Raw genomic sequence first — 26079 nt, forward strand, 5'->3', positions numbered from 1 at the left:
CCCCCGACCTCGCAGCCACCACCTACTACACCTCTACCCCCAGCACCCCAGTAAATGGCCCACCTGCTGTTAACGCACGCCACTCCCCAAGGACAGTCACGGATATCCCCGCCGCACATACTAGTAGCCCCTCCAACACGACACTTCTTATCCCCACCCACACCCCCTCCATCCATCTCCCCTCGGACAGATCATCCCCCACCCACAACACTCCACCATTTGAACAAGCCATCGCCCAAAGTTTATCCACCCCCTCTCATCCCCCCCTCGACAGACACCTTTCCCTCCCCATCTCTCTCTCCACTCCCACCCACGTATCTCTCACACCCGACACAACAACTCCCACCCACAACACGCCTACATCTGCGCACACCATCACGCGGAGTTTATCCACCCAACAACCCCATCCCCCCCACGGCAGACTCCTCTCCCTTCCCCGCTCCCTCCCCACTCCCACTCATAACGTCATCCCCCTCCCAACACAAGATACAGAACATACCTCCTCCCTTACCCTAGCACCCCCCTCTCTCCCACCTCCTATTCTTAGCCCTCACTACCCTCCTGTCTCCCCCACTGTCTTCAACCTTCACTCACTCTTCTACTCACCTGTATCGTCTCCCACTGAAGTCACTATCTATGCTTCCCACCCACCGCCTGCCTCACCTTCACCACTCACACCCCTCACCCACAAACACGTCCACACCTTGAATACCATCCCACCCATTAGCACCGCGGAACACCTCAACAACCCTCCTGACTTGACCTTATCCACACTCCAGCAAGTCAAGGAAGAAATTTTACAAATCAAAAAGGACATCCACGCAATCAAAGACCTTCTCTCCTCACAGCCCAGTCTACCTCCCACCATCCCATTACCCTACAAACGACGCACCCTTCCTACATACACTCGCCCCCGACGACTCCAGCAATGGTCCACTATCCCCGTTCGCAATAACTCCCACCGCCCCCGTCGTGTTCTCAGCCCCTTGTCGGACCTCGACCTTTGCTCTCTCCTACACTCTTATGGCCCAGGTCCGGTAAAAGGTCTTTCCAATTCCCACATCCCCATACCCACAATTCCCACAAACGCTCTGAGGCTCCCAACACTCAACAACAGAGGCTCCGTCCCTAACAACCTCAGGAAAGTTCCCATCACACTAGAAAGCTCGTCCACCCTTCTCTGTCCCAAACTCAAATGCATCCTACTAAACTGCAGATCGGCCCAGAGACATTCCTCCGACATCGCGGATCTTGTCTCAAATAGGGAGCTAGACCTAGCCTTTCTAACGGAAACATGGCTCACTGAAGCCTCCACCCCGATTATGGACATACTAGTCCCCCCCAATTATCACATCATTAGGTTGGACAGGTCTCCTGGCAAGACGGGCGGGGGAATCGCATGCATTGTTAAGAGCAACATCTCCGTTACTCAAGTCACCTCCCCCTCCCTTTCCTCCTGTGAACTCCTCTGCCTTGACATCATCAGTGAGGGCAAACAAGTATGTACTTTACATCTCATTTATCACCCGCCTGGTGACAATCTCGTATTCACCCAACAAGTCATGGACCTGATCACTTCCAACGCCGGTCGGCAGACCACTCAAGTCTACCTGGGTGACTTCAATCTCCACTGGAACGATCAGAAAGACACTGCAGTGAATAGTCTAAAAACTTTCCTCAACGCGCTTGACCTCACCCAATTATGCGATAAACCAACACACGACAAAGGCGCGATACTCGATCTCATCATTGCCAAAGAGAACGCTATTCTATTGGAAGCGACTCTACCCTGCGACTGGTCAGACCACCACATTATCACCTTCTTTATCAACGAAAAAGTTAAACCTAACTCTACTCAACCAATCAAATCCAAAACATTGAAAAGGGATCTGAAGAATCTTAACCCCTCCACCCTACCTCCCCACATCGGCAACCTCCTCCTTCCCCCTTCAGGTGCCTCAGATGTTCAATCACTGACTGACCACTACCTTGACTCGATGAATACAATAGTCAATGAAGTCGCCCCTCTGCAACTGAAGAGAGTCTCCACCAAAACCTCTAACCCATGGTATGATGACAGTCTCAATGACGAAAGGCGTAATATGCGAATGGCAGAGCGCACCTGGAGATCGGTCCCTTCAGCACTGCATCTCAAAAAGCTCAAGAACAAGAGAAACGCCTACTTTAGGAAAATAAAGCGCACAAAGTCGGACTTCTTCAGCCGCCAGTTGGACCAAGCGAAGAATAGGCCAAGAAAACTGTTCGAGTTAATCAAGACCCAAACAAAGGCACAACCCACACAAGCAAATAGCACAACAAACGACACTCCACACTGTGAAGCCTTCTCTGCTTTCTTTAAACATAAGACTGACAACATAAGAAATGGCCTCATAATGGATGTAAATAGATACTCCAACTACACCAGAATGGCTGACACTCAACCTAAAAACAAGGCATCTTGGCAGTACTTCGATACCTACTCGGAAGAAGCTATACACAAACTGCTCTGCACTTTGAAGCCCTCTAATCACCTCACAGACCCTCTACCTGCTAATGCGGTAAAAGACTTTATCCCCTTGCTCCTCCCTCTCTGGACCAAGATCATTAACAGCTCGTTGCGACAAGGACACATTCCAGACTCCCTTAAGGTGGGGCAAGTCACGCCTATACTCAAAAAACCTACAGCTGATCCGTCTGACCTAAACAATTATCGACCCATCACCAATATCCCCACCCTGGCCAAACTGTTGGAGAAATGTGTCCAACTCCAACTAACAAAACACATTGATAAATTTGACCTCCTCAACCCTCATCAATCAGGTTTCAGAGCGAAACATAGCACGGAAACAGCTATGACACACATAATTGATGACGCCCTCCAAATTCTGGATCGTAATGAGTCCTGCCTCCTCATCCTTCTTGATCTCTCGTCAGCGTTTGACACGGTCAAACATGAGAACTTGTTGGAGCTGCTAAGTACTAGGATGGGGCTATCGGGAACTGTTCTCAAATGGTTTTCGTCTTTCCTTCACAACCGGTCTCAGAGGTTCAAGATCGACAATGTACTATCTACACCGGTGCCTGCAGATCTTGGGGTTCCACAAGGATCCACCCTCTCTCCTACACTGTTCAACCTCGTTATGGAACCCCTCGCCACCTTGCTTCAAGCATCCAATGTTCAATTCCATATGTACGCTGATGACACGCAACTCTACCTAAAGTTACAGTCCCCGGAAGATATCAAACAGCTGAATTCCACGCTTATTAACGCCCAATCCTGGCTGGCCGATAATCACCTCAAACTAAATGCTCTAAAAACTGAGTTCCTACTCATCTCACCTCCGGCGAAAATCTCCACCACCCAAACCTGGCTCAACAACCTAACAGCACTCAATGTCCAACCTACCATCGTGGACTCGGCGAAATCCCTAGGCATCACACTCGACGCCAAGCTCGACATGCAGCAACACGTCAGCAAAGCCACAAAAGCAGCTAATTTCCAAATTAACACGCTGAGGAAAATTAAACCCTTCCTCCCTGCCAAAGACTTCCAAACTGCTGTACAAGCTCTAGTCATCCCTCGAATAGACTACGGAATTGCGACCCTCAGCGGTCTCCCGCTATCCACAACAGCACCCTTAAGAGCCTCCCTGAACGCTGCCGCGAGACTCATTACTGGCTCAAGAAAGCACTCGCACATATCCCCAGACCTAAAGTCTCTAAAATGGCTGCCTTTTGAAGCCAGAATACACCTAAAAATTGCAACTATGACACACGCGGCCGTGCACCACAAGGCACCCTACTACCTCGCTCAAAAGCTGTCTATATCAGGAGGGTCGAGATCCAATAGGAGTACTAAAAATCTACTCCTGAAACCTCGTAGATTTCGGAAAGCGAAAACTTACAAACGCTCCTTCTCAGGAATGGCACCCAGGATCTGGAATGCGCTCCCTCCTGAAACAAGGCTAATCACCTCCACTGCACTCTTCAAGAAAGAGGTGAAAACAATGCTTCTGGCCAATATTTCCTGATCGCTACAGATGTTGGGTCAGAGACTCTGCATTGCTTGTATCGCTGCTCTGCCTATCCTCGACTTGTTGGGGGCACTATTACGCTACTCTATTACTACCGACCAAGATATGATACACGTTGGTTTACTGATCCACCTGTACGCCATGGTAGTGGGATCAATGACCTGTGCTGCTATATAATACTCCCTTACCTGATCATATATGGAGTGGTTTTATGTTTGTTTTTTCATCCATGTTATTACCATGTTACTTACCATGTTTTTACCATGTTATTACCATGTTACCATGTTACCTACCTGATCATATATGGATTGGTTTTATGTTTGTTTTTATCACCCATGTTATTACCTTGTCACTGATTATTATACTGTTCCCATTATCTCTGTTTACTCTGTTGCCCCTTCCCTGTCTTTGTGAAGCGCTCTGATATCTGTAAGGATCTTGTTCGCGCTATATAAAACTTTGAATAAATAAATAAATAAATAAAATCTACTGCGTGGTTAGTCCAACCATCTACTGCGTGGTTAGTCCAACCATCTACTGCGTGGTTCCTCCAGCCATCTACTGCGCGGTTCGTCCAACCATCCACTCTGCGGTTCGTCCAACCATCTACTGTGCGGTTCGTCCAACCATCTACTGTGCGGTTCGTCCAACCATCTACTGTGCGGTTCGTCCAACCATCTACTGTGCGGTTCGTCCAACCATCTACTGTGCGGTTCGTCCAACCATCTACTGTGCGGTTCGTCCAACCATCTACTGTGCGGTTCGTCCAACCATCTACTGTGCGGTTCGTCCAACTATCTACTGTGCGGTTCGTCCAACCATCTACTGTGTGGTTTGTCCAACCATCTACTGTGTGGTTTGTCCAACCATCTACTGTGCGGTTCGTCCATCCATCTACTGTGTGGTTTGTCCAACCATCTACTGTGTGGTTTGTCCAACCATCTACTGTGTGGTTTGTCCAACCATCTACTGTGTGGTTTGTCCAACCATCTACTGTGCGGTTCGTCCATCCATCTACTGTGCGGTTCGTCCATCCATCTACTGTGTGGTTCGTCCATCCATCTACAGCAACACACTAACAATTCACAGTACAGGTCCAGAATGCTTGAAGAAAGCTTTCCTGGATTACACACCCAGCAGAATTATTCACTCAACAGATGCCAACCTTCTGATCGTCCCTAGAACGAAGAAAGCCATCTAGGGTGACAGAATGTATATAGTGGTCACATCTAAACTGTGGAACCCTCTCCCCTTGCAGCTTAAGTCTAGTCCCACACTGCTATCATTTAGAAAACCAATAAAAACTTGGCTCTTCAAGCAATAGGCTTCCCACCAGCTCTGCTATCCTTCCAGTACATAGCGCCGAGAAACCTACGGGTATTTGTGCGCTTTATACGTTTTTAAAATAAATAAATAAAATTAATTACATGTGTTCTGATATTTTTGCTACCATCCGTACTTCTTCTAAAGGTGGTTCATCTTTCAACTAAAGCTCTTCATGAATTTTAACACCATTTCCCTTCAATAAAAACTAGTCTCAAATCCTCTCTTCCAGCTTACTTTCAAATTTCCATGTTGCTGTCAGCTTACTGAGACTGATCACAAAATCTTCCACAGACTCCTCTTTTCCTGGACTCCTCAGACCAAAGTGGCATCATTCCGATATTGTACTGACTGTTCAAATAATGTGCATCTAGTTTGCTAAAACTATTTCAGACTCATTTAAATCGCTGGCCTCATTGAGTGGCAATGGCAGAAATTCTACCAGAACTTATTGTCCCTCTGGTCCAAGTCAATGAAGCAGAAGAGCGTGTCTCGTTTTCACATTCAATTAGTGCCACATAATCTGGAATAGTTCGTAAAAACTTTTTTTCACTTGCTACGTTTTAATGTTGGTTCAACAGGAGACTAAGAAAAACGGTGGAGCTGTAACATTCTGCATTTCCAACTGCTTACTGCTTAACTGAAGAAGAAATACTACACAGCATTTGCTCAACATACTAATGATGAAGTGTTGTCTGTAACTGCACCATTATTGCGCAACAATTAGCCACATATTCGATTCAACAATGCTCACAAGGATATTGCTTTTTTTTCTTTTGTGAAATTTTCCAAAACTTACGGTCAACCTAGCACTTAAACGAGCCAAATACCACTAAACAGGTCCAGGTTGACATTTGCGGAGTACATTATGAAGCAAAAAGCCTGGCAATCAGTGCTCTGTGTTCAGAGAGAGGCGAGGCTGGTACTGGCTGGGAAAGCCAAGAGAGTTGTTGAAGTTGTTGAAGATTTCGGAGATTGAGGGAGACTGTTCCACTTAAGGGCAGCACATCTAATGAAGCTCCGGCCTCCCCAGGACATACGCATACGCACTAAGAAAGTATAGCTCTTTGTAGCGCCTCCAATAGGCGACTACAACCTCTGTAGACTTGGGCACCTTTCCCAGCCAGTACTAGCCTCGCCTCTCTCTGAACACAGCGTGTGCTGACACAGGAAACTAAACATCCAAGTCTCTCTCGGAACCCACCGCTTTAGGACAGTTATGTACGGAAAGCGCATGAAATAAAGAGGAACACGCTGGGGACTAGCTGTGTCATACATAGAATATGTCCATCTCACCAGCATCCTTACTTCGCAGTGAACACTTCAAAGAGCCGGCACCAACGCAAATTCAGAAATAACACTTGTGCGTCTCACTGAGGGGTTTCCTAAAGAGCATCCCTTTCTTCACAGCAGCTGTGGACTCAACTTCTTCACCGAGCTTCCTACCCAAGCCTTTACGCGCCGAGGTTCTGTCCCAGGATCCCATCCTCGTCGCCAATGTGATGTATTGGATAACCAGAAATTGAAGCGCCTCAGCCACCAGCTGCTGTCTCCCAACTGTCCATCTCCAAAACTCCCCCCTTGATGACATAACATGCGCGGTGACATGGTGACTTAAGCCACCATGCTACAGTATTACTGACAAAACCGGAAAACCATTCTTTACATCGAATCAAAACCCTTGGGTCTCGAACATAGTGTTGGAATAACCCAATAATGTTATGTTCACCTAAACAGCCAGCCCCCGGGGTTCAAAGAGGAAAGTGGATAAAACTACCTTCCAAAACTAGTCATGTGGCACTCCTGTCACGCATCAATCTCTCTCAAGGAATCGTCGCACAAGTTACTACTTGTGTAACGATATATCTGTAAGAGACATTAGTTAGTGATAGATTCCTTACCTTAGAATATCCCCAGGCGTCAGACTGGATCCGGAAATATTTGCGTAGCAGTACCCTTGCGCGTTGGTAGGCGTCGTCTGCGGCTCCGCGTCCGTCGTCGGCGCCGTGATGACGTCGTCAGAGTACTTAGACGCCGCCTCCGCGTGCTGACGGCAGTTCTTAGACACAGCTTTTCCACGGCAGAAGCGCAGAGCCATGTCAAAAACCAACACTGGTGCCATTGAAACTAGGGCCCTGAAGGGGATGACCCTAACCCTAGATATCGGTTCGCAGAACGGGGAGGATGGGTGGGTCGGTAAGGAATCCATCACTAACTAATGTCTCTTACAGATATATCGTTACACAAGTAGTAACTTGTGCATCTGAAAGAGACACGTTAGTGATAGATTCCTTACCTTAGAATAGATACCCCAGCAATACCAACCCCGGTGGTGGGTCTGCAAACCAATAATCACACCAGAAAGTCCTGGAGGACGGAACGGCCAAAGAAGCCATCCCTCCGGACTTGGCTGTCCAGGCAGTAGTGTCTTGCAAACGTGTGCAGCGAGGCCCACGTAGCCGCCTGGCACATGTCCTGCAAGGGCACTCCCCGGCCCAGGGCAGTTGTAGTCGCCGTGGCTCGGGTGGAATGAGCCCGTAATCCAACAGGGGGCTCCTTTTTAGCCAAAGAGTAGCATGCCTTGATGATCAACACGACCCATTGAGAGATGGTCCGCTTGTGCACCGCCTTTCCCTTCTTAGCGCCCACGTAACCAACAAAGAGTTGGTCATCCACCCGGAACTGGCGTGTGCGGTCCAAATAGAATGAAAGCGCACGTTTTGGGTCCAGACAGTGGAGCCGCTCTTCCTCTTTAGAGGGATGCGGTGGCAGGAAGAAGGTGGGCAAGGTGATAGACTGCCCGATATGGAAGGCCGTGACAACCTTGGGCAGGAAAGATGGCTTAGTACGCAACACAACCATGTCCGGATGGACAGAAAGGAAAGGGGGTGTAGATGAAAGAGCCTGGAGCTCACTCACTCTCCTGGCAGAGGTGATGGCAACCAGGAAAGCAGTCTTCAGAGTAAGAAGGCGGAGAGGGCAGTTGTGAAGTGGCTCAAAGGGAGCGCACATCAGGAAGGTAAGAACAAGGTTCAAGTCCCACTGAGGCATCACAAACGGAACAGGAGGGTACATGTGCGTGATGCCCTTCAGAAAACGATTTACAATAGGGGACTTGAACAAAGAAGGCTGATCAGGTAGCCTGAGAAAGGCTGAAAGGGCAGAAAGGTAGCCCTTGATAGTGCCCAGAGCAGAGCCCTGCTGGGCGAGAGAAAGAAGGAAGAGAAGAACCTCTGAAAGAGGGGCAGAGAGGATCCACAGCCTTTGCTGTGCACCATGCCACAAATCTGTTCCACCTGCAGGCGTATACCGACTTTTGTGGAGGGACGCCTGGCTGCCAGAATGACATTACAGACTTCAGGAGGCAAGTCAAATGGCCTCAACTGTCGCCGCTCAATCTCCAAGCATGGAGGTGGAGACTGGACAGGTTCGGGTGGAGGACCGTCCCCTGCTGCTGCGACAGAAGGTCCTCCTGAAGAGGCAGACGAACCGGGGGATCGACTGACATACTAAGTAGCTCAGGATACCAGTATCTTCGTGCCCAGTCCGGAGCCACAAGGATGACTTGGGCCCGGTCGCGCTTCATCTTCAGCACTCTGGGCAGAAGTGGTATAGGCGGAAAGGCGTACAATAGACCACAACTCCACTCGCGACGAAAAGCGTCTTCGAGCGAGTGCCGCCTTGGAAATTCCAACGCGCAGAACTGATGACATTGCGCGTTCTCTTCGGTGGCGAATGGATCTAACCAAGGCTCTCCCCACTGCTGAAAGAGGCCTTGCGCCACGTCCAAGTTCAGACGCCATTCGTGATCCATCATGTATCGACGGCTGAGCTCGTCCGCCCTGGAGTTCAGAGAACCTGCCAGGTGTTGAACCACCAGGGTTACGCCCTGATGTTCCAGCCACTGCCAGAGGCGCAGAGCCTCCTGGCAAAGGGTCCACGACCCCACCCCGCCCTGTTTGTTGCAGTACCACATGGCGGTGGTGTTGTCCGTGAACACCTGCAATACACTCCCCCGGACAGAGGGGAGGAATGCCTTCAGTGCAAGACGAATCGCCCGCAACTCCAAAAGGTTGATGTGGAGCCGGGCCTCCGCCGGAGACCAGAGGCCTCTGATCTCCGCCTCTCCCATGTGGCCCCCCCAGCCCTGGAGGGACGCGTCCGTCACAACTACGTGCTCCGGTTGGGGTAGGGAGAGGGATCTGCCGCTGACCCTATCGCGGTCCGTGAGCCACCACTGCAGCTGTCTTGCAGTGCCCTCCGAGATCAGGACGTGGTCGGACAGGTTGCCCTGATGCTGGGCCCACTGAAACTTCAGGTCCCACTGCAGAGCCCGCATCCGCCACCGGGCGTGATGCACCAAAGGATGCAGGAGGCCATCAGCCCCAGAAGCCGCAGCGTCAACCTGACCGAGACCCGGGATAAAGGCTGAAAGAGTGGAATCAGAGTCTGAATATCCCGGACCCGCTGTTCGGGAGGATAAACCCGAAACTGCACTGAGTCCAGAACCGCTCCGATGAAGAGGAGCTTCCGAGAGGGGCACAGGTGTGACTTCGGCACATTGATGGAGAACCCCAGCTGGTGCAAGAGGTCTGCCGTCGTCTGGAGGTGGCTGACTACTGTTTGGGGCGTGGCCGCCTTCAACAACCAGTCGTCGAGGTAGGGGAAGACTGAAACCCCTAACCTGCGCAGATGAGCTGCGACCACCGCCAACACTTTCGTGAACACCCGTGGTGCACTGGTAAGGCCGAAGGGGAGCACGGTAAACTGAAAGTGCTCGTGGCCTACCGTGAACCGTAGGTAACGCCGGTGGGCCGGCAGGACGGGGATATGGAAATAAGCGTCCTGCCGGTCCAACGCTACCATCCAGTCTCCTGGGTCTAGGGCAGCCAAAACCTGAGCCGAGTCAGCATTTTGAACTTCTCCTTCCGGAGGAAGCCGTTGACGTTCCGTAGGTCCAAGATAGGGCGTAGGCCCTGTAGGAGAGTAGGGTCTGCAATCCTATGATCACCCAGATTTTTGCTTTTTGCTGCACTGGTTTACGACTTTCCCTGGCTGTGGGCCTGCTAATCAGACCCACAGCCTAGCTGTTCTCTCTATCCAAATTGTACTCAGGTACTGAATTGGCACTGGGCCCTCTCCAAGTCCCTGTACCCAGGGCTGAGGTGCACCCAGAAGTCTCCCAGGGGCTGAAGCATGTATTATGCCACCCCTGGATTGACTAACTAAAACTGACACAACTGGCTGCACGTCAGCTGGGGCAAGGTGGTGTACTCACCCTTTGCTTTAGATATAGTATACCTATATCTAACCCTAAAATGGACACACAGATCTCCTATCAGTCACTCCTATGGCAGGCCTTAACAATCCTGAAGGCAGAGTGCTTGGAATCGTGTGAGATGGTGCTCTGGCATGAGCTGAGCCTGTCTGCGGCTTTCGGGACCCATCCCTTAGCCGTTTCCATGATATCGCATACCATATACTCTTAAGTGCATTATAATCCTCGCGGTTAAATGCCAACTCTGGTATCGCTTTATCAAAACATGTCGAGTAAGGTGTCATACGAATTGGAATACTAACCCCTCGCCAATTCTGGCGACGGGGTTAGCATTCCACCCTTCTAGAGGGACACGACATGCATGTAACCTATAACCCGGTTAAAAGTCAGACAGAGCCTTAGCATCCACAAAATGGATGCTGCCACCGAGACACAAGTCTGCCCTCCTGCTGCTGGGAGTCCTCCCAGAGCAGGAGATAAGGACAAAGGGTTTCCTGCCAGGGGCGGTGCCAGCACCGTCCCAGACAGGGTTTTGTGTATTGTAGGTAGGCAGGGCTTTAGAGGAAGGTGACTGCACGTGGCACCCCGGTGCTCACTGTGCATAGGCTGGCTGGAACCAGTTCCAGGGACACTCCAGACCCTGTGCTGGGGAAAAGCCCGCCAAGGAAGTGGGTGTAACCACCCCCCTCCTGGTCCCACCCATAGGGCAGGACTTAGTCGCGTGCCAGCCCCAGTTTCCCAGATAAAGGTAGAGACTAGCCCCCTTCCAAATCAGGTCATCTTTGAATCCTGAAACTACTTTCCACGAAAGGAACTCAAGACTTCTTCCTAAGATTTCTCCCTTGTGACTAAGGAGTAGTCACCCTGCATCCGCAGGCACCATCTAAGAACACTGCGGTCTGCTGCACGTCCTTCCTCCGGAATCCGACTGCCCAGCTCGACGAGACCCGGCTTCCCTGGCACCTCTGACCTCTACCCACCTCTACAGCCCAGCTGAGAACCGTGGGTGCGACGAGACCTCAAGGGACCGGCCATCTGCAAGACTGCACGACTTCTTTCCAGCAAGCCCGCCGAGTGAATTCCTGGTGAGTGCTTTGGGGTCTGAGAAGCCCCAACCCTGAGCAGCTCCAGCACCGAAGAGCAGCCCCCCAGCATCTCCACGATCGGCGTGGGGCCCTTCTGCTTTTTACTGCTCACCGCGTTGTTTGGCTACTAGCCCGCTGGCTTGTGGCCTTCCTGACGACGCCCGACGACATTTCTGCTGCTGGTCTGGTTGCTCCAGACTGGCCCTTGCTTCCCTCCATCGGAGAAGTACCCTGGACCCTCCTGGTCCGGCTGAGACGCCATTTTAGGTCCACCGCGTGGGCCTTGCATTTGCCAAGACTTGTTGCCCAATCCTGGGTCCAGCGACGTCGACAGCAAGAACCTTCGTGGGACAGCTCGCACCTCCATCCTGGTCGCCGACAACGCCTCCTGGTCCGAGAGACTGCAGAGCCCAGCAGCGCCCACTCACCTGACTGCGGTGACTTCGCCCGGTGCCATCCTGGTGCCCACTTAATCACTGGCTAGTGATTCAAGAACTTGGTCCCCTCTGCTTTCAGGTTTCCTTCTTCCTTATTTATTTATTTATTTATTCAAAGTTTTATATAGCGCGAACAGGATCCTTACAGATATCAGAGCGCTTCACAAAGACAGGGTAGGGGCAGTAGAGATAATGGGAACAGTATAATAGTCAATAACATGGTAATAACATGGATAATAAAAACATACATAAAACCAATCCATATACAATCAATTAAGGAAGTAATATAGGACAGCACAAGTCATTGATCCCACTACAGAGGTGTTTAGGAGGATCAGTAAACTAACGTGTATCCGGTCTTGGTCGGTAGTAAGAGAGTAGCGTAGTAATGCCCCCAACAAGTAGCGTATAGTGCCAAGGGATAGGGTGAGCAGTGACATGAACCAATGCAGAGTCTCTGAACCAACCTCTATAACGATCAGGAGATCTTGGCCAGAAGGATTGTTTTCACCTCTTTCTTGAAGAGTGCAGTGGAGGAGATCAGCCTGGTTTCAGGCGGGAGCGCATTCCAGATCCTGGGTGCCATTCCTGAGAAGGAGCGCTTGTAAGTTTTCACTTTCCGGAATCTACGAGGTTTCAGGAGTAGATTTTTTGTACTCCTATTGGATCTCGAACCTCCTGATATAGACAGCTTTTGGGCGAGGTAGTTGGGTGCCTTGTGGTGTACGGCCGCGTGTGTCATCACTGCAATTTTTAGCTGTATTCTGGCTTCAAAAGGCAGCCATTTTAGAGACTTTAAGTCTGGGGATATGTGCGAATGCTTTCTAGATCCAGTAATGAGTCTCGCGGCAGCGTTCAGGGAGGCTCTTAAAGGTGCTGTTGTGGATAGCGGGAGACCGCTGAGGGCCGCAATTCCATAGTCTATTCGAGGGATGACTAAAGCCTGTACAGCCGTTTGGAAGTCTTTGGCCGGGAGGAAAGGTTTAATTTTCCTCAGCGTGTTAATTTGGAAATTAGCTGCTTTTGTGGCATTGCTGACGTGCTGCTGCATGTTGAGCCTTGCGTCGAGTGTGATGCCTAGGGATTTCGCCGAGTCCACGATGGTAGGTTGGACATTGAGTGCTGTTAGGTTGTTGAGCCAGGTCTGGGTGGTGGAGATTTTCGCCGGAGGTGAGATGAGTAGGAACTCAGTTTTCAGGGCATTTAGTTTGAGGTGATTAACGGCCAGCCAGGATTGGGTGTTGATAAGCGTGGAGTTCAGATGTTTGATATCTTCCGGGGATTGTAACTTTAGATAGAGTTGTGTGTCATCAGCGTACATATGAAATTGAACATTGGATGCTTGAAGCAAGGTGGCGAGCGGTTCCATAACGAGGTTGAACAGTGTGGGGGAGAGGGAGGATCCTTGTGGGACACCTAGATCTGCAGGCACAGGTGTAGATAGCACATTGTCGATCTTGAACCTCTGAGACCGGTTGTGAAGGAAGGACGAAAACCACTTGAGAACAGTTCCCGATAGCCCCATTCTAGTACTTAGCAGCTCCAGCAAATTCTCATGCTTGACCGTGTCAAATGCTGAGGAGAGGTCAAGAAGGATGAGGAGGCAGGACTCATTGCGGTCCAGAATTTGGAGGGCATCATCAGTTATGTGTGTCATTGCTGTTTCCGTGCTATGTTTTGCTCTGAAGCCTGATTGATGAGGGTTGAGGAGGTCAAATTGATCAATGTGTTTTGTTAGTTGGAGTTGGACACATTTCTCCAGCAGTTTGGCCAGGGTGGGGATATTGGTGATGGGCCGATAGTTGTTTAGGTCAGCCGGATCAGCAGTAGGTTTCTTGAGTATAGGCGTGACTTGCCCCACCTTAAGGGAGTCTGGAATGTGGCCTTGTTGCAGAGAGCTGTTGATGATCTTGGTCCAGAGAGGGAGGAGCAAGGGGATAAAGTCTTTTACAGCATTAGCAGGTAGAGGGTCTGAGAGGTGATTAGAGGGCTTCAAGGTGTAGAGCAATTTGTGAATTGCTTCTTCCGAGTAGGTATCGAAGTGCTGCCAGGAGGCCTTGTTTTTAGGTTGAGTGTCTGCCATTCTGGTGTGGTTGGGGTATCTGCTTACATTCAAGATGAGGTCATTTCTTATGTTGTCAGTCTTTAGTTTAAAGAAAGCAGAGAAGGCTTCACAGTGTGGGGTGTCATTTGTTGTGCTGTTTGATTGAGTGGGTTGTGCCTTTGTTTGAGTCTTGATAAGCTCGAACAGCTTTCTTGGCCTGTTCTTCGCTTGGTCCAACTGGCGGCTGAAGAAATCCGACTTTGTGCGCTTTATTTTCCTAAAGTAGGCATTTCTCTTGTTCTTAAGCTTTCTGAGATGCAGTGCTGAGGGATCCGATCTCCAGGTGCGCTCTGCCATTCGCATATTACGCCTTTCGTCATTGAGACTATCATCATACCAGGGGTTAGACATTTTGGTGGAGACTCTCTTCAGTTGCAGAGGGGCGACTTCATTGACTATTGTATTCATAGAGTCAAGGTAGTGGTCAGTCAGTGATTGAACATCTGAGGCCCCTGAAGGGGGAAGGAGGAGGTTGCCGATGTGGGGAGGTAGGGTAGAGGGGTTGAGATTCTTCAAATCCCTTTTCCATGTTTTGGTTTTGATTGGTTGAGTAGGGTTAGGTTTAACTTTTTCGTTGATAAAGAAGGTGATAATGTGGTGATCTGACCAATCGCAGGGTAGAATCGCCTCTAGTTGAATAGCGTTCTCTTTAGCAATGATGAGATCGAGTATCGCGCCTTTATCGTGTGTTGGTTTATCGCATAGTTGGGTGAGGTCGAGCGCATTGAGGAAAGTTTTTAGACTATTCACCACGGTATCTTTCTGATCGTTCCAGTGGAGATTGAAGTCACCCAGGTAGACTTGAGTGGTCTGCCGACCGGCATTGGAGGTGATCAGGTCCATGAATTGTTGGATGAATATGAGATTGTCACCAGGCGGGTGATAGATGAGATGTAAGGTACAGACTTGTTTGCCCTCACTGGTGATGTCGAGGCAGAGTAGTTCACAGGAGGAAAGGGGGGGGGAGGTGACTTGAGTAACGGAGAGATTGCTCCTAAAAATGCATGCAATTCCCCCGCCCATCTTGCTAGGAGACCTGTCCAGCCTAATGATGTGATAGTTGGGGGGGACTAGTATGTCCATAATCGGGGTAGAGGCTTCAGTGAGCCACGTTTCTGTTAGAATGGCTAAGTCCAGATCCCTTTCTGAGACGAGATCCGCGATGTCGGAGGAATGTCTCTGGGCCGATCTGCAGTTTAATAGGATGCATTTGAGTTTGGGAGAGAGAGGGGTGGACGAGCTTTCTAGTGTGAGGGGAACTTTTCTGAGGTTGTTAGGGACGGAGCCTCTGTTGTTGAGTGTTGGGAGCCTTAGAGGGTTTGTAAGAATTGTGGGTATGGGGATGTGTGAGTTGGAAAAGTCTTTTACCGGACCTGGGCCATAAGAGCGCAGGAGAGAGCATAGGTCGCGGTCCGACAAGGGGTTGAGAACACGACGGGGGCGGCGGGAATTATTGCGAACGGGGATAGTAGTCCATTGATGGTGTCGTCGAGGGCGAGGGTATGTAGGGAGGGTGCGTCGTTTCCTTGATCCAGGCTTGGATCCATCTAACTTTTCTTCACTGGTCGCCTGCCAGCAACTTCCTTCTTCCAGGCTCCTGGTCCGGCAACGAGATTCCCGACGTCTTTCGAGACCTATGCAGCTGCAGCCCCTGGGCTAGGTAACTTCGGCACTCCGGTGTCCCAGCATAGCCTCACTGTCCTAGGGTCAGGATCCACTGTCGTTTTCTCCCTACCAGGTCGGGTTCGCCCGTGAACACTAACTTTGTCTTTACTAGCCTCCATAGACTTTGTCCCGCATCCCGCGTGAGAGTGCACACTCTGCACCCGAGTCCCCTAGGTCTCCTAGAAGTAATCTAACGATTCCCTAGTCAAGTCCTAGCGATTCCAAAGCCTATTAGTACTGTACTTACCTGCTAGTAATTTCGCATTCCACTTTTAGAATATATGGTTTTTCGTGCCCCTCGTGTATAACGTGCTAACTTAAGTATTTTCATAAGAGTTTTGTTGTGTGCTTAGCACCCTGTCCTCATAAAGAGTACAGGGTTGTTGTGATTCTAATAAATACATTGTTTATTTTCATAACACTTGTGTGGTGTCCTTTCACTGGGTGTTCAAGGGGTAATGTGATGGTAAAACAGCTGGCTTAACACGCCCTCTAGAGTCTTAGCCTTAGACTGCTCGTATCCATGCTACTAGGATAGCTGGTCTATAAGGTTGACTTACAACCAATCATCAATAAGGGTTGTTTGGACTGATATATAGTGATCACTAGAATAGTGAGCACTGCACATCAGGCCAACTTCTCACAGGCCCCCTTTGCCCTTCTTGGGTACCAGAAAGTAGTGGGAGTAGCAACCACACCCTACTTCTGGTCCAGGAACGCGCTCGATGGCCCCCTTGGCCAGGAGGGCCGTAACTTCCTCCTGCAGAAGTCGCAAATGATCCCCCGATACGCGGTGGAATTGCGGTGGCATGGCTGGAGGGTTCGTCTCGAAGGAGAGGGAGTAGCCCCTTCGGACGATCTGCAGCACCCACCTGTCTGAAGTGACAGTGCGCCAGTGAGAGTGGTGATGGCGAACCCTGCCCCCTACTGGCGTCACATGGGCCGAAAAGCACGGACTAGGAGGGTTTTGAGGCAGATGCTGCGGGGGAAGGTGTGGACTGACCTCGCCGTTGTCCCCGACCGCCGCCACGGCGGTTTCCACGGCCACCACCGCGTTGGGTATTACCCTGCGGAGCGTGGCTGGCAGCACGTGTGGGTACACCCCTTCCGTGGCCACGAAAGGAGTGAAAGGCAGCCGATTGCTGGCGCGGGGCCGAGAGGCCCAAGGACTTGGCCGTAGCCCTGGAGTCCTTAAAGCGCTCGAGCGCATGGTCTGCCTTGTCGCCAAAAAGGCGACGGCCATCAAACGGCATGTCCATCAGTGTGTTTTGGACATCGGCCGAAAAGTTGGCGGACCTCAACTAGGCGTGTCTGACAGTCACCGTCTTTGCCATCGCTCTACCTAGTGAGTCGGTGGTATCCAGCCCACACCGGATAGAAAATCTGTCTGCATCCCGGCCCTCCACAAGGGCTTGGCCCAGTTTGGCCCATACCTCCAACGGACACTCTGGCAGCACTTCCGCAACCGTATCCCACAGAGTGGGTGTAGCGGCCCAAGAGGCATGCGGTGTTGGAAGACCGCAGTCCCAGACTAAGGGAGGAGAAGATCTTTTTACCGTACTGCTCGTACCTCTTGGATTCCCTGTCCGGCGGAGCCGACGGGAATGCGGTCTGGGAATTGGATGCCTGGATGACCAGGCTCTCGGGGGTGGGGTGGGTGGACAGGAAACATGGGTCGCCCGGGGCCGGGCGGTGGCGTCTGACCACGTACCTATCTACGGTCGAACCTGTAGCGGGCCTGGACCAAGTGCCCAAAAGAACGTCGGATAAGGCCTCATTAAAGGGCAGCAGAGGCTCGGCCGAGCTTGACTGCGGTTTATGGACCTGAGTGAGGAGGTTAGTCCTCACGGCCGCGACGGGGAGCTCAAGGCCCAAGGCCTTTGCTGCCCTCATCAGCACCACACTGTAGGTTGCCCCCGCCTCCGACGCCACGGTAGGAGGTGAGACAAAACCAGTGTCCGGTGAGGTGTCCAGACCACTGGCATCCCCAAGTCCACCTGTCCAGTCCTCATGAGACTAACACTCTCTGGTCAGAGGGTCCTCAGACCCCTCCCAACACTCCTCATCACCCATCTCCTGATAATCAGGGTTGTCAATGGATGGGTCCGGCTCATAGAAGTTAAACTCCCCAAGCGGCGTCGAAAGCGGTGCCGCTGCGGAGCCTGGTCGGAGGAGGCATCGGGGACGGCGCCGGAGTGGACACCTGACGGTCCGACGCCAGGGGGGGGGGGGGGGGGGGGGGGAGGGGGTGTCGTCAGGTCCACCGGCGACGACCCAGATCCCGAAGCGGATCCAGTGGGTTCCTGCAACGCCAGGCCCAACGGAGCCAAGTGGGCGGTGTCACCCGAACCCCCGGCCGCATCGCGAGAGCGTCGAGGAGAGTCAGAAGAGCATGACGCCTCTTCGACTTCTTGTGTTTCTTTTCTGACGACGACTTCGAACCGGAGGAGTGGTGCCGACTCTCAGAGCTGTGGTGGCTCCGACCCCGCGACCTGTCCCTCGACCTCCCTTGGGACCGGGACCTCTCGCGGCACGGGGCCGACTGCCGGAGTTAGAGTCGCCTGCGGGACCGCTCCTGCCTGGCTTTCGAAGATAGGGCCCGGCAGTCGGGGCAGGCCTTGTCGTCGTGGTCGACGCCTAGACAGAGTAGACACCGGCGGTGAGGATCCGTGACCGACATCGTGCGGTCGCAATCCTCGCAGTGCTTAAATCCAGGCATCCCTATGGCACCGATCGGAGTTGTTCGACTTCGAAAAGATGATCAAAATGATCCAAAAAGTTAGTCAAAAAGTGACTAAAAGTACTGCTTTTTCCAGATCTGCGCTTGCTGGCGCGGAAAAAAGAAGAACTGACGTCAGCACGCGGAGGCGGCGTCTAAGTACTCAGACGACGTCATCACGGCACCCACGACACCGACGGACGCAGAGCCGCAGACGACGCCTACCGACGCGCAAGGGTACTGCTACGCTAAAATTTCCGGATCCAGTCTGACGCCTGGGGATATTCTAAGGTAAGGAATCTATCACTAACGTGTCTCTTTCAGATATCTTATTACCCTCATTGTTTTAACCGGTTCCCAACTCAAGCAGTGAATGCCACAGCAGAATAACCTTTCACTCATAATTCAGGACAAGCAAAGGTCAAGCAGTTCCTGGAGTGCTACTGCAAATTAGGCTCCAGCAGCTTCAGGAAGGTAGAGGTAACTTTCTCATATATTCAATAAAAAAACGGCTATACGATTGATTGGATTTTTATTAAATATAAAAATAAGTCTTTGAATGAAGTCTGTAGCTGGGAAAGGTCAAATGTTCTAGGTTAAAGTGTATAACTTAAATTTGACTTTTCCTATGTACCAGTTACAGCTTCTGGGCGGCCACAGTGCAGGTAAAATAAATAGCTACTATTTTAAAGAATATAAAAATTACTTAAATGAAAAAGCACACTTGGGAGCCAGGTTTATCACAGAGAAGATAGGAACTACTTTTAGACTGATGTGCACATGTGAATTAGCAAAGTGCGCTAACACACTGCTCCAAGCTGTATGCTGTGGTGAGTGGAAGTGAACTACAAACTAACAGATGACTGCATGAAGCCTGATGACCAAAGGTCTCGCTATATATAATGTAGTGTATAAACTTTTTTGGAAAGTCAGTAAAACAGTATCAAAGGTCAGACCTAAAATGGTAGAAAACTTTGACAATAGCTTCTTTAAGAAACAAAATGCATTTTTGTAAATTGTGCTCCAGGATCTACCCACAGGTGGAAATATTATATTATGCCGTTTATAAACATCTAGATAACTCCAGTACAATAAGCCCCTTTCCTGTAGGCTGACATCTTATTACTCTCCTTACGTACAACATCATGGTAGCATGCAGAGTGACATACTAAAATGATCGTCAGAGTTGGTTCTGCAAGACTCGCCTCCTCCCACGGCGAAGAGGAAGCGACACTCGTTCATTGACAGCCCATAAAGACTCCTAGGCCCAGTTAATATAGACTCATCCACCCTGCTTCTAGTTTTCTCTCAATGGCTAAAGGTAGTAGCATTCCTGCACAAGCACATCCTACTTCGAACACTATGTTACTGGCCAAGAAAGATGCTCCTGAGCCTGGGCACAGATGTCCTGGCACCAAAACAACCTCTCTTCTCAAGGCCAAGAACTTACTTCTTCACTGAGACGTCCTTCTTGCCCTTCACCAGGGTCTTCTCGATGGCATGCACCTCCTCCATATCCTCATCATCCAGGTCACTAGCAAGAGAAATCTCATCTACTCCAGCCATTTCTTCATCAGAGATATAAACATCTCCCCCTTGTGCCTGAGACTGTAAGAGTAGATCCGCAGACGTCATGTCGCCTCGCACCATCTCGTCCAGGATCTGGATGTTAAGAAGAAACAAGTGCATATTAGTACTGCGGCTTGTGCACACCTCTGAAAATATAGTTAGTCTTGAACTTCACCACTCCTTTCCACCACTCAACTTTACAAAACAGAATCCATCCAGAACTCTACCAATGTACCTCAGTCTGGATCAGGAGCCCCTCCTACTCTTGAGCACTGGGACTGACACTACTACAACAACAAACAGCACCTTCTTCTTTATGGATACCCAGACATAAGCGATTCCTTTATGGATACCCAGACATAGCTCTTCTCGCGGATCTCAGTCGTGACTTGCAGCAGCCTCTGCTATTGGAGGAATTGTAAAACAGTTTGCTGAACTTCTTATCATAGCTTACACCACTACCTCTCACCACCCCAAGTACCTCCTTCCTGGAGCCCACCCACAGCTGCGTCATTGCACCTCAGCTCAGTCGCACCTTGGTTTTCCCAATGGACTTCAGAGAGAACATGCCCGTCTCGCCCTCCTCTGCAATGGAGACACCTGGGAGATCCATCTTTAGCTCCACACGTTCTCGCAGCTTCCGGTTCTCCTTTAAGATCTTTTTCTTCTTCCTGAGGACGCAACATGACTTAAAGATCAGTAAAACGAGTGAGTTCAGTGCAGCTGTAGAGCTGTGTGGGTGCTGGTCAGTTATATGTCCTTCAAAGCGAAGTAGGAAACAAGGGTTAAACAAGAGAGGATTATTGTCGCATCCCAACGTCTGAGGCGATGACAGTTAAGTGTTTGCCAACAAATGGATATTAAGGTTGAGTTAAATTATAATTAATGAAGAGTTAAAGATTTCAGGGTAACTTTAGCCTCCTTTACAGAGACAGTGGAGTTTCGCGTGTGCAGTCATACATGGTCTCTTCGGCTGAGGTGAGAGATGTGTTCTACTACAGTGTTCTGGGCCACTGCTGTTTACAAAGGCATTTTCAGACCAGCTACAGTGATGTGAATTTTTTTTACACATAGTTAAAATACATGGGGTTTGTGTATTAATAAATAGAACATTCATCTAGTGCTAGCTTTAGGAAAACCTAATCTGAGGTAACAAATAACAGACCTTTTATTAAACAAAGAAATCTGTCTCGTAAATCAAACAAGTGGCACTGCCATGAGCAGCAATAACTGGAAGTAAACATTTCCCTCCAAGTTCTTTGGTCGTTCACACTGCATGGGAGGGACTGTCCCACCCCTTCTAAAACTGCTCAGGCTTGCGGAGGATTGAGGCCACTCACGTATGCCGTTTTTAGATCCCGCCACAGCAGTCTAATGGGGATGAGGTTGCGACGGACTTGGCCATTCCAAAACCCTCATTCTTTTAATTCCTTTCTTTTTAAGCCATTCAGTCACTGGGTCAACTGGTGTGCTTGGTTCACTGTCCTGTTGCATCACCTACCTCCGATGTTAGACGGGCAGTCTCACATGATCCTATAGGATGCACCTGTATGGAGGGACATTTCTGGTGCACTCCATGTCTGCGAGGTGTCTTTGTCCAACAGATACAAAGCTGTTGGAACCATACTCCATCACCGCCACGCTCGGCGGCTGGTATGAGGCTCTTATGGTGATACGCAGGATTTGTTTTCAGCAAACGTACTTGTGCAAGACAGTCTTACAACTACATGTTGGTCTGATCAATTTGGTGACACTATTGGAGACGTCTTGTGTCTCGTACCAGGAGATGTTTTGAAAACTTAGGCTGTGCAGCTAAGTTTTTTTTGGAGAGAAGGCGATTTCTCCTGGCAGCTCTTCCATATTTTCTTTTAGTCTTTTCCAAATGGGGAATTCATCAGCTCTCACAATTACTGTATTCTAGAAGGAAAGATCTGACTATAGCGCTGCGGTTCTGTAGGGGCACAAAGTCTGATCTGGGGTGAATGCTGGGACACCAATTCCTGGGTACATTTGCAGAGGTTTTCAAATTTAACTACTTGCATATCATCCTCAGTGTAGAAAAATAAACTGTGTTTTTAAATGCCTTGACAATACTTCAGACTGTTCAGCAGCAACAATTTTCCCTGAAACAGTCACATATCTTTTGACTTAATGTCTTGACAAAAACCTGGATCCTCCAAACCACACTAAGGTGCTCGTAACCACTACCCAGAAGTGAGAGTACGAGGACTTGAACACTTCTGAAATCATTATCTGGAAGAAATGGCTTGTCTGTCTTTAGAAGACAGAGCTGGTTCTAGGCCGTCTTTGTTTTTTGGGGCTTTTTTAGCAATGTGTTTCTCAAGGGTGGGGTTGGTGACCAGGAGAAATTCAAGTCACTGTTTTCAGTAAAAGTTAGCGCTTGAATTTGTCCAGGTTCACGTCATTGTGCCAGGTTTGCGCTGTATCTGGTTTGTTCTTAGTAAATTGACGGAATTCTGCCTCGGTTACGTTGAGCTTCAGATATGAACTGGACATACACATCTTGGTGATGTATAGGCAGTGTTTGAGGTGTGGAAACCTGAAGAAGACGAGAAGTTCAAGTGTGTGTCACCATATTAGTGAATCTTGATGCAGTTATCTAGGAGAAGAGCGCCAAGCGGCTCCATGTAAAGGTAGAATACGGCAGGAGACCGTATGGAACACTGGAGAACACTGCAAGAGACAGGGTGACCTGGAGGTGCCAGTCTGTGCCCATTTGTCCACTCTACCCTTTTCAATGCTTCTGTCCCTTCTGCCCAATCGCGGGTGCAAGAATATGGCCGGAGTACATGGTTGCTCAGGATCACAGTACGATTCAAGAGTGGAAATACCAGAGGCCCAAACTTTTCTTGGACTAACACAGGGAGGTGTGCCAAGTGCAACACCTCCCCTTGAAGGGAAGTTATAATAAATGGGTGTAATGCGCACCACAGCAAAGTGTCTCTCTGTAAAAGAAAATTGGGAATCACTGAGCAGGGGTGACTAGCATGTCAAGCAGGGCCATTCCCTGTGCCTGGGGGCCTTACAAGCTTTGGCCTTAGTTTTATGTAGGCCAACTTTTAGCTCTTAGTTAAGGGGTCCGAGGTGACCATAGTTTATGTAAGCCAACATTCTTAAATTCGCCTTACCTCTTTAGGAACATATGCCTAGATGCATCAAACTGAATTGCATTCGCAAACGGTGCGAATCGCAAAATTCGTCCGTTTGCGAATGCAATTCATTGTTTTGGGATGCATTAAACATTTTTGCTTTTTCGCAATTTAAGAAATCGCAATTTATTTGCGATTTCTTAAATTGCGATTGCATTTCAGAAATCGCAATTTTGCGAATTCTGAAATGCAATGCATGATTTTTAAATTGCGAATTCGCAATTTGGAAGGGGAAAATTACCATGAAGTTGAACTTCATGCTAATTTACCTAAAACTTTCAAACATGCAAAAGTTACATATTTGAAAGTTTTAATTTACACACACATATGTCCTTGGGGCATGTGTGTGTGTAAATTGATCTTAAAGTTAAATTTCAGGGGTGCAGGGAGGGGTTCTTTGGACCCCCCCTGCACCCTTGAAATTGCATTCACATTTTGCGAATCACAATTTGAAATTCGCAAAATGTGAATGCCTTCCCATTGATTCCTATGGGCCTTTTGGCCCATAGGAATCAATGGGAAGGGTTTTCCTTAATTGCGATTAGCAAATTGTGAATCGCAATTAAGGAAAAATACCGAATCGCAAAAAAATTGCGATTTTTTTCATGCATTGCCGTTTGCGATTTCTAAATTGCGATTCCTTAATTTTCGCAATTTAGAAATCGCAAACGGCAACAATGATGCATCTAGGGGATAGAGTGGAACTGTTGGGGTAGAAGGTGCCTCAACACTATGAAACCGTGCCTGAGCACGGGCAAGTGTCTGCAGCACGAGCATGCCTTGACAAATAGGGTCCTAACTGTAGAAGGGTAATCATCTCTCTGGCAGACCACATCTAGCTCACCTCTTCAGTTCAGCCACCTCTTCTGCCTTCAACTCAGCCAGACGCTTCTCGAGCTCCTCCTCTTCCTCCTGCTCCGGGTCCTTCTCAGGTTCTGCGATAGACTTCGCCTCCTTCTCCTCCTCGTCGGCATCTTCCTCTTCACCAGAGCTCAGGCTGAAGAACGGGACAGGGTTAATCGTGTTACAGTCTGTGCAATGTTAATCCATCTGCTGACAGAGGCAGCACTTTTCATACGTGCCCTCGCCTACACCCCCCCATAGCATCCACAGATACAATCAGAGGTCTAAACTATCAAGAAATGTGTGCAAGCTCTCACCTGATACCCCCGTCCAACTCTTTGGCTTGGTCTTTAAGCTTTCGTGCCAGGTATCGTCGCAGCTTGGAACGCCAGCTCAAAAGGGACCTATGAAAAGAAGAAAAGACAAGAGTATTCACCTAAGGGCGTTCCGTGGCCAGGTAAGACGGAGGAGAGGGCTGCCGCCATGGAGGCTCAGCCCCTTTACAACCTTCTACAGCAGTGGACACCAAAAACAGAAAAAGACTAACTTGCGAATACAGAAAGGAGTTAAAGGGGCAGAGATAATGAGGAGTGGGGCATAGAATAAAACCAAGGGGGTTGGGGAGGTCTGAGTGGGAGGTGAGACACACACATCTTGAGAGCAGGTGATACAGAAGGAGTTCAAGGTAAGACCCAAAAGTGGCAGAGGGAGAGCAAACATAGCTGTCCGGCAGTGCTTATTTTCAGTAGAGTCACGGAAATGTACAACCCTCCGCCCAATGGCAGAAGAGGATTTGCGATTTTGCAAATATACATTGGCGTAGGTCCCGCTGTTCTGTTTAGACAAAAATTACAAACCCCAGGCTAGACTGCAGAGGAATTTTTGAGTTTCACAAAAGTCACAGAATACCTACAGAAAACTCTAGGAAGAGAAGGATGAGGGGGCCAAATTTATGACCCCACAGGAGAGAATTATATTGAAGAAAAAAAGTTACTTGCTGGTAAAAAGAGTTGTCTAGCACTTGTACTTTTCATTGCATGTGAATCTATAAAAGAAACTCTGCCATAGAACATGTTGGAAAGGTTTATGACACCCAAAATGCAAGGGTGTAAACTGATGAAAAGGAAAGAAGCAAAGAGATATACCTAAACAAAACACCTTAACTGGTCATCAAGACAGTTCAGAGGGCTGTGCGACTGATGCAGCTGCACCCGGCGCGGACCATGGTGAGGGGCATGTGAAAAGGCCATTAAAATTCTTCTGCCACACTGCCATATTTGGTCTGGACAGAAACCGGGTTTTGGAGAGGGTGTAGACATCAAATGTTTGGCACTATACGAGCACTGTACACACTCCCCCACCTACATCCCAACCAGAGGGGGCTCTGGAGAGATGAAGGGCACTTTTGCTGGGTGGTAGTGAGGGAATTCATGAAGAAGGCAGTCATGGAGGGGATAGAGCAGAAAAGACTGTCGCACAGGGCTCCATCAGTGCTAAAGCCGGCCCGACCGTTCCTGAAAAGAACAAGGGACTTAGACAAGTCTCCAAACGAGCCTCAAACACTGCAGAATTGGTGAACTGCTGATGTGCTTTGACTGAGTGTGAACTGGGCTCCTGCCAATCAGGTGCCCAGGGCCTATGTTCTGTCCCTAAACCTGCAATAAAAACAAAACCCAATTGGCATCTCTGGCCACTGGTCAGCCCCTGGTAAATGGTACCATAGTTACCCAGGGCACTGTGACCAGAGAAGACCTCCAAGGACTGCAGCACTTATTGTGCCACCTTTAGAGGTCCTGTACCCGGACACACACACACACACTGCCTTTGCAGGCTGCGTGTCTTGGTGCAGAAC

At 49.5% G+C, this 26079-nt stretch overlaps 1 protein-coding gene across 2 annotated transcripts in view; it reads right to left on the bottom strand.

Annotated features, from left to right (window-relative positions):
• Positions 1-26079, bottom strand: part of FTSJ3 (FtsJ RNA 2'-O-methyltransferase 3) — a 167827-nt gene that overhangs the window by 75374 nt on the left and 66374 nt on the right. For both annotated transcript variants that reach the window (XM_078673959.1, XM_078673951.1), the window contains exons 11-14: positions 24545-24631; positions 24229-24381; positions 20750-20885; positions 20096-20307 (exon numbers count right to left, since the gene is read on the bottom strand). In XM_078673959.1, coding sequence (XP_078530085.1) covers positions 20096-20307; positions 20750-20885; positions 24229-24381; positions 24545-24631 — 588 coding nt within the window. The remainder of the gene's footprint in view (positions 1-20095; positions 20308-20749; positions 20886-24228; positions 24382-24544; positions 24632-26079) is intronic.

Source organism: Lissotriton helveticus, chromosome 1_1, assembly GCF_964261635.1.
Source record: "Lissotriton helveticus chromosome 1_1, aLisHel1.1, whole genome shotgun sequence".
In the NCBI taxonomy this organism is placed as follows: Eukaryota; Metazoa; Chordata; class Amphibia; order Caudata; family Salamandridae; genus Lissotriton; species Lissotriton helveticus.